We start from the raw sequence: 8715 nt of genomic DNA, 5'->3' as shown, positions 1-8715 counted from the left end.
AAAAAAAAAACAAGCAAGCTTTAAAACCTTCAAATTCAAATATATCAAAAGAAAAGTTTGATGGTTCAGATCTTTTAAAGTGGGGTTCTGTGAAGAGGTTATGAACAATATCTTACCTGTTGTAGATAGTTCTGTAAACGACCTCAGTTTGAATAAATAGTTTAATTCAAGCTAATGGCTAGTCCAAGTAAGGCCAAAAATTAAGTGGCTTTGTGTCGTCTTAAAACATCTCCACTCTCAAAAACTCTCAGTGGTTCACGTAAATGTTACTTCATCAACATCTGTATTGCACAACACTGTTATTAATATGATATACATTTTTGTGGTTATGTTTAAACACAAATAGTAGCAGCTAGCCATAACACTTCCTATGCATCCTTGGACAATCCTAACAGGAACGACTTAACATTTCTGCATAAATAACAGCATGATGTAAAAAAAAAAAAAAACAGTAGTCATGTAGTCAGCTGGTGTTTGTTATTGGAGGGAATCTTTGGGCACCTCATGATTTGATTCAGAGAGCTACCATGCAAATATACAACAACTATCTTGAAACATAACTATGTCTCATTTTACATAAACACTGATTTTAAATTTTGTACATTAGAAAGACTATAAAAAATGTAAAAAAAAGACTATTAATAGCAGCCTGCTGACCAACAGTTAGCATATATGCTAACTTAACACTGAAAACACTTTCGAAAAGCTAACATAATTAACATAATTGGAAATTTGCACACAAATCAAACATTTGAAAGTCATTACTGAAAAGATTATTATTTCAGCTATCATTTAGAATTCAATTCTTCACAGCTCAGCGAAGAAAAATTAAAGAAATGAAAACCCTCAGCTTTACTTGAAGCTATGGTAACTCTACTGGGACAAATGGCTTTTCACAGCAGCTACTCTTTTCATGTGGCAACACAGGTTAATATTAAATAGATTTCTGAGACATTGGACAATCAATTCAGAATATTCAAATTTATTAATCTATTATCTACCCCGTGTTCCAGAGTCAGGTCACGGCGTCAAATAGCTTGAGCATCTCTTTCTGGCAGGACTCCAAGGTGTTCTCCGTCCAGCTGAGAGACATAGACTCTCCAGCGTGTCCTAATTCTTCTTTGAGATCTCCTCCCAGTTTGACATGACCATAATACCACCCTAGTGATGCGTCCAGGAAGCATCCTTACTAGATGCCTTCTAACACAACTGGCTCCTCTTGATGTGAAGAAGCAGCAGCTGTACTCCGAGTCTCTCATGACTCCTCACCTTGTCTAACGAGAGTCCAGTTACACTGCAGGGAAAACATTCCAACTGCCTTTATCTGCAATCTCATTATTTCAGTCACTACTCTGAAATTGTGACCATTATTAGGGTATGAACATACAGTAGATAGATTGATAATCAGAAACAGCTCTGTTCTCCACAAAAGACCGATACCGAGGAAGAAATTTCCAGAATATTCCACACAAAAAAAAGAAAAAAATATTTAACTTCCTACCTCTAGTGTTTGCATGAACCACCACTAAGAAATGTTTGAGACTGGAGTGTAATTTTTTTTATAAGATGGCAGCAATCCACTTTAGTCTCTCGCTGTTTGCTTATCAATCTGAGCAACATTAAAAAACATTTTTAAAAACAGGTCATTCAAAAAGATTTCACAGAACCACATTTCAAAACATCTGAACTACAATTTTACCAGAAAAAAATGCCTCTTGATGCTTCAGTGAGTAATGTTGATACATAAATGTGTATATATTTAACTGCTACAGTTTATAGTTGAGAGAAGCTAAAATACTGCCCTCAGATAATAAAAACTCATTTACTTGAGTAAATGTACTCTTCCATCTCTGCTGCCAAACAACAAATACCATAATAAATAAAACTTAAAAACCTCTGGACACATCAGGTAAGCCAAACCAAATGCTAATATTATATATATATCTAAATGCATTTAATTTACCGAAATAAACTCACAAAAAACTGCAACCTTTTTCCACAATGTCCACTGTAAACAGTGAAATACACAATACACAAATGATGGATATGTGCATCAGCTAGCTCAGATTTTGTCTCTTGTTAGCTTGAAAAGGACGACTAATTGGAGCTTGTTCAAGAGAGTGCTATAATTTGATCTTAAAGAACACTACTGAACAGTGACCAGAGGAGCTGACTTTGGGCATTAAATGCAACCTGTGCATGTCACTTCATTTAAGGAAAGCTTACTGCATCACAACAAAAAAAAAATTCAGTGCCAAAAATGTTTTTGCATTATATGTGCATCCGTTGGAGGAAAAAGAAAAGGTTGCGATAACATCAACTACCAGTAGAGTCCAAATACCAAAAGGCTCCAAACAAAGACGAAATAAGAAACCATTAAAGAGCATCCACAGGATGACGGTGCTGCAACGTCCATCATTTTGTCAGGTTGTCCTTCCTGTTTGTCGCTGAGGGCTCTAGTGGTTAGGAGTCTGGCCCTGGACCGACTGTAGTCCTTCTTTTGAACTGGCGGGGGCAACGTCGGCGGGACGCAAGAACCGATGGAAGGGGAACACCCAATCCGAAGCCATTGCTCAAAAAGTTCTGACGTCAGCTTCAGGAGTTCCTCCGGAGGGGAAGATATGGTGGGGAACTGGGTGAGATACGTCTCCTCAAGGAACCTCTGTGAAAACCAAACAATGACTGACACCGTGGTGAAAGCAGCACCAGTGAAGTCAGCTGTACGCAGTCATTTGGAAATCCTTACCTCTATGTTTTCATTCTTTGCAATAATTTTATCCAGTGTCTGCCTGAGTTCGAGGATCAGGGTGTGATTCACGTGCTCGTCCCAGAGGTTCATGAGGAGCATGTTCCAGGAGTCCAGGAGGACCACAGCTGCAGAGAAGACGCAACACTGCAGAAAGACAAACAAACAACTGCTCAGTTCCAAGCAATACTTAAAAAAACTCACATTCTCCAGGTACATATAAAACACCCCCTCAAGACTATAAAAAGTACACAACTTCCTCATTTTACCTAATAAGTAACTCACCGGATCAGTTTCACAGAGCATGCTTTTGGTGTAACGATGCACTACATAGTAATCCTTAGGAAATACTTTCCTCTGAAAGAGAAAGAAACAAAGATGAGCTTAAATTCTTAAAATAACAGAAAAAATGCATTTATACAAAATAAAGTAAAGCAGCACATTGTTTGATCTCAGCTATGCTGGTTGTTTGACATCTGATAACCCCGACTGTTCATCAGTTTAGAAGAAACCTCATTATTTCTGCTTTTTGTTTTCTTTACACAAGTTTCTCACATACAAACACTTATTCATTTCAGTACAAGTTCCTTTAAATAAAGATACTCTGAGAAAACACAAAGCTTAGACTTTAGACCTTAGAAAGGGGGGAAACTTACAAATCCAGTTGGATTAGAGTCGATTGTCACCTTCAGGTTTTCTACGCCTTTCCAGTCAAAGTCACATCCACCACATCGGACAATAAAAAGCGATAGCAACACGAAAACTGAGACATGTGGAAGAAAGAGAGACAAGACCACATTCAGATAAAAAAAGTGGAAACTTTCTGTGGTTTTTATTTGTAGCTAGTTCAAACTGAATACCTGGTAAGAAACATTACACCATTTCCTGTGTGGATTAGCCCTTTTTTTCTTTTTGTCCACAGAAATGTTGAAAACATGCTCAAGTGTTGTTGCATAACTTTGATTTGAAGCAGATAATTAGCCTCATCAATAAGAAACCTGCAGAAATTTGTCACGGGTCTGATTGTATTAACCTTTGCACCATTTTTCCTCCACACTACAAAAAACAACAAAAAAGAAAGCCAGATGCAAAGTTATTTTAAATTTCTCACCTTGCAGTGACATCCTTTATTTTTCCATGAACGGACACGTCTCCATTGCTCTTGCTGTCAGTAATAGCTGCTCAGATGGGTCTCGGTGTCAGTCTGTGAAAAGGCAAAGTTTCCTCCTCTGTGGGTTTGTTGAGGTCTCTGACAAGAGTGCGCTTCTGCCTCGCTCACTGCTTGATGTTTCAGCCTCCTCGTTCACATCTCCTCTGCGTTTTTCGTCCTCTTCGTTTCCCCCCACTTTGGTAATTTCCAAAAAAATAATAAAAAATAAGATGGCCTCATCAATCATATCACACCATCATTCTCTTTCACTTTTCCCCACTGAAGTGGTTGCAGCCTTTCCCTTTCTCAAAGCTTTTGTTTTCTTTTTCAAATTTATTTAATTCCTCCCTTGCTTTCTTCCTTTCACTACTGCCGTCCTGCCAGATTTTTCTTTCAACCACTCCCTTGTTTTTTCTTTAAAAACTGGTTAATGAATAAAGCAGCAGAGACGCGCTGGCAGCCTCCCCCTCCTCTCTTTTCTGTAGTTCCCCCCCGGTCACTCCTCGCCCAGACAGGTTCGACTCAAAGTGAAAGTGCTCGCCTGGATTGCTTGTCTGCTTTCTATAAGGCTCAGCCCCACCCACCGCAAAACGTTTCACCTCACTATTGACTGACCCGGCTCCCTCCCCCCTGCTCCCCACATTCCCTGACACCCCGCTCCACCACCCCCGTCCTTCCAAACGGGGGCTGAGGAGGCTTAGTCATGCAGTTGGACCGTATGTTTTTCATTTCAGACTCTCCCCCGCACCTCTGCCCCTGCAGATCCCCCTTGCTATTTATCCCCTTCAGTCATTATCTTGTTTAATCATCATGTGAGCAACTAAAAAAAACATATATCACATTCTTTGTCAAACTGGATTGCAACACTGTACTGCCAGAACTTGCAAGTCATTCCATGTGTGACAGCTCTCAATAGTTGTCACTGTTACAAAAAAAAGAAGAAGAAAAAAGCAGCTCCACAGATGTGCTCATGTGATGATGACGTCCAGTATTGTTCCCAGCTGTCATCCTCATGTCTTTCTGAAACACCTCGGTTGACGCGAAGCATCCTATTGCTTTGGATTTCAGTCAAGAGCGAGGCTGATTACTGACGAGAGGAAGGAAGAACAAAGTTGTTGTGTCAGAGAGTGAATTTGTCTCCTGCGTGTTCTTTCTGATCGTGGGCCAAAGTGGAAAGTGGACAGCTCTCTGAAGCACCACCAGTGCCGAGGGGAAATGGAAACTTGAGAGAGCAGAGCGACAAAACTCGCAAATGTCTCAAAAGTCCCAGAGGCATCATCGAGTTGAAACTTCTTGACCTTTCACTCCACGCCGCAGCGGCAGATATCAAGTTGTTGTGCTGCCTTCCTGTTTCTTTCATCCCTCTTGCACGAGAAAAAAAAAATGCACTTGATTTATGAAAAGTAAAAATTCTGTGCCTTTTTTGGATTTAGTTGTGCCAAATGAAATCCAGATTTGAGTTTAAAAGAGGAATTACTCAACACATTTTTTGTTTGTTTCTTAGAAAAAAGGAACACTACAGTTTGTCCTGTTTTATATTTTATTTTGATCCTGAGGATAAGCCTGACCTATTTTTTGTTTAAATTTTTTTTTCTTTTTCAGTTTTTGCACAATTATTACATAGTTTAGGTCAAGGTACACAAACTTTCGATTTAATTCAAATCATATGTTTTTGAGTTTTATTGGCTGTGGTCTGTTTGGCTCATAAAAAAAGACAAAATTCTGCTGAAGTGGCTGAACGCATTAGAGCGAAGCCTTGTTTTGCAACCAAGTTTTGTGTTAGAAACCTTAAAAAGTGGGACTTGTTGGACGAGAGCCACTCAAACAAGTGTGGGAGCATAATCCCCCCACTTCACTTTCACTCCTTTTATTCTTCCCGTTCACCACAAGATGGAGCCAACTGAGGATTTAAAAACAAAAAAGGATGTCAAGCTGTTTGTTTATTTTATTCTGAAACATCCACATGAGTAAACAAAGTGCAAAGACTTTTGGTAATAAGTTAAACTTTACATTTTGAGGTTATATTAGACGATGAAGCCCCACCGTGCATTATCCCAGAATTACTGATTGTGTTAATCTGAGCAGGATAATCAGAACACAATAGATTTCTCATTACTTAAAAAGACAATAATGGATGAGCAGGATCATCCATTCACAGTGCTCCTGACGGTTATAAAAATACAAGCCGTGAAAAGACTCGCTTCCTTTAGCATTTAGATCATTTCCTCACTTTACCCTTCACCTGCTCCTCCTCCTCAGTTTTCACTGACTGGGGCTCCTCTCTCCTCCTCGTACGGCTGTCATTAAATGACCCTTGTATGTTTTACTCAGTCCGGTCATCCAGTACTTGAGCAGTCGCACGTTCTCCTCCTCACCGGGCCCTGTGGCTCCAAGGAGGGCCAGAACCTTCTGGGTGTCCTCCCTCCCTCGACCGTCCACTTTGGAGAACTTGAACAGCACTTTGACTTTGCTGAAAGAGTAAACCCAAGTTTTATTTAGTGTTTCCATATAAAAACTTTAAAAACAACTGGATTTTTCTTTTCACTCACTTCATCCATTCTTCCTTCAAACACAGCAGGCAGTGAGACACGACGTCCACAGACAGGTTCTCGTTAGACAGGGCCACCTCCAGCTTGTTCAGTAACGTTGGACCTGAGCACAAAGAGTCAAAGAATCGGCACGCAGCCGTTACTCCACAAGTTCTGGCGCCAATGTTTGTTATTACAGAACAAGTCTGAATTTAATCTGGCAAAGAGGGAAACACAGCAGCCTGATAATTAGTTTTTCATGTAACTCCAGGTGCTGTAAAAAAAGAGTTTATTAAAGCTGAAGTGTTTTACTACAGGAACATAAAACTGCTGCTCTGGCTCCAATCACAAAACTGAAAAATAATTCATAGTGAAAGCCAACTAAAAAGGGATTTACATGGTTAATAAAGATAGGACATTATTTATTTTCTTCTACTGTGAGCTGCAGCTGAATTTTATGTCAACTTCTGTCAGAAACGTCCTGGTTGTTAAGGTTTCCCTCCGTTAATGCCAAGTCTCCAGTGACAAGTCGACTGAAAGGTCAAAAACGCAGCGAGGCAGCTACTAATTCTTTGTTTAGTGTATGCTAATTTAAACTCTGTGCAGGAATTATGCAAATGTGCCTGATGCTATAAAAAAAGAAAGAAAACAGACGAGAACAACTTCTACATTTAAAATGCATTTAAAGACCAGTTATATAATCTTTTGTAGCCATTACTGTAACCGTTTTTGGCTTTGACTTTGTGTCTTAATCTTCGTGACTTTTATATTTGTTTTTCAATTATTTTCTGTTTTGAAATGTTTTATGTGCCAGAGTTTTAGACTAAGATCATCAAATCTATGCTGATAAGTGACAGTCTGCAGCCATTTTCGTCAAAATTTGAGAAAAACGTTATGAGGCGATACGGCAAGATGACTCCCAGCTAATTCTACCACACTGAATTTTAGCTCAGTATATCTACCGGTAGTCGTAGCCATTTTTGTGTTGCCTGATGTTAGTTAGTTGTGGCGGTCATCTTAATTCACACGTTGAAATTGTCAGGAAGTTTGATTAAAATCCATCCATATACGTCATAAGATATTCTGCTAACAAACAGTACTAAAGTTTTACACAAGTAGCACTTGTGTAAAAAAGTTCTTAATTTCTTAAAAAATTCTTAAAGTTCTTAAAAAGTTATACATAAGTTTATAAATTATGGAGATTTATGTGTATTTAGGTTCAGTCGGCTGTGGCGGCCATCTTGAATTGGATTGACTCCAAAAGCTGTTGTGTATATATATTTATATATATATAGCTATTTTCTGTTTTAATGTTTTATGTCATATAAAGAGTTTCAGTTGTTTTAAACGTGCTTTATTAATAAATTGATTACCATCAAGTTATTTCACTATTGCAGATTTTAGACCTTGTGTAAACAAACTGAACAAAGTGAAAACATCAGTCGAGAGCTGCTGTGGGTTCTGTAAACAGAACGAGTGTGAACTGACCTCTGTCTGTGGGTTGTGTGTTGGCGCTGCTGATGGTGAACTGATAAAGACGGCTGATATCATCTTCACATGAGACCTGACAGCTTCTGACAGTGACGTCCACCAGCACTGAAAACTCTACACGCCAAACAAAAAGAGGTCAAACGGTTGTCCCGACGTGTCCTCTGAGTTTCAGATGAACCTGTGAAGGTTCACGACGAGATCCGGAGGCTGGTCTCTCACCTGAGGAGCTGACGTGGGCTGGGATAGGCACGTCTGGGCTGAGACCCAGGAAGTTACATTTGTAGGCCTCTTCATACTGAGGGCTGTACGGCACGGAGCGCACACAGCCGACCGGCAGCAAAGACTAACGGGAACACAAAAGTTAATTTTGCTTATTAGTATTTTAAAATCCTTGCCTCAAATACATGTTAGCAGTAATAATTTAACTAATAGCTCAGAGCCAGCATAGATGTCTTTTGTCTGTTGTTTTTAATGACAGGGACAGAATAATTGATGTCGTTTTAAAACTATCTTAATCTTTCTCCAGGTGTGAGGGTGTTGCCAGGAGAGTACCTTGAGGACAGTAAAAGCAGAGTGAATGAGCCCGGGGTCTGCGCTTCTCCATATGACCTGATTTCCCATGAGCACGTGCCACGCTAGCTGTCGGAAGTCATTCGCCCCAAAGACCTGCAGAACAAGATAACAGGTCACAGGTAGTGTGCAGAGCGAGAAACAATGGGCCTCATGCAAGAACCGTTCGTACGCACAGATTTGTTCTTAAATTGTGTGTACGAGTGATTTAGGAGAATTTGTGGCATTCA

The 8715-nt window shown here is 39.6% G+C and overlaps 2 protein-coding genes across 2 annotated transcripts in view; both read right to left on the bottom strand.

Moving 5' to 3' along the window:
* Window positions 1–966: 966 nt before the first annotated feature.
* zgc:174888 (uncharacterized) lies at window positions 967–4398 on the bottom strand. The gene is made up of 5 exons (XM_014012690.1): window positions 3858–4398; window positions 3403–3509; window positions 3032–3103; window positions 2747–2893; window positions 967–2662 (listed from the first exon to the last, which is right to left on the bottom strand). The coding sequence occupies exons 1-5, from the start codon at window positions 3868–3870 to the stop codon at window positions 2321–2323; spliced, it is 681 nt and encodes a 226-aa protein (XP_013868144.1). The 5' UTR covers window positions 3871–4398; the 3' UTR covers window positions 967–2320.
* Window positions 4399–5818: 1420 nt separating this feature from the next.
* flcn (folliculin) overlaps window positions 5819–8715 on the bottom strand; it is a 12251-nt gene continuing 9354 nt past the window's right edge. Inside the window, exons 8-12 of the mRNA XM_014012689.1 lie at window positions 8468–8581; window positions 8135–8258; window positions 7913–8029; window positions 6446–6548; window positions 5819–6366 (exon numbers count right to left, since the gene is read on the bottom strand). Of these exons, the coding sequence (XP_013868143.1) occupies window positions 6159–6366; window positions 6446–6548; window positions 7913–8029; window positions 8135–8258; window positions 8468–8581 (666 nt within the window). The 3' untranslated portion in view covers window positions 5819–6158. The remainder of the gene's footprint in view (window positions 6367–6445; window positions 6549–7912; window positions 8030–8134; window positions 8259–8467; window positions 8582–8715) is intronic.

This window comes from Austrofundulus limnaeus, unplaced genomic scaffold (genome assembly GCF_001266775.1).
Source record: "Austrofundulus limnaeus strain Quisiro unplaced genomic scaffold, Austrofundulus_limnaeus-1.0 Scaffold93, whole genome shotgun sequence".
In the NCBI taxonomy this organism is placed as follows: Eukaryota; Metazoa; Chordata; class Actinopteri; order Cyprinodontiformes; family Rivulidae; genus Austrofundulus; species Austrofundulus limnaeus.
The sequence above is the reverse complement of the archived record's forward strand: the minus strand, read 5'-3'. Positions and strand labels throughout refer to the sequence as shown.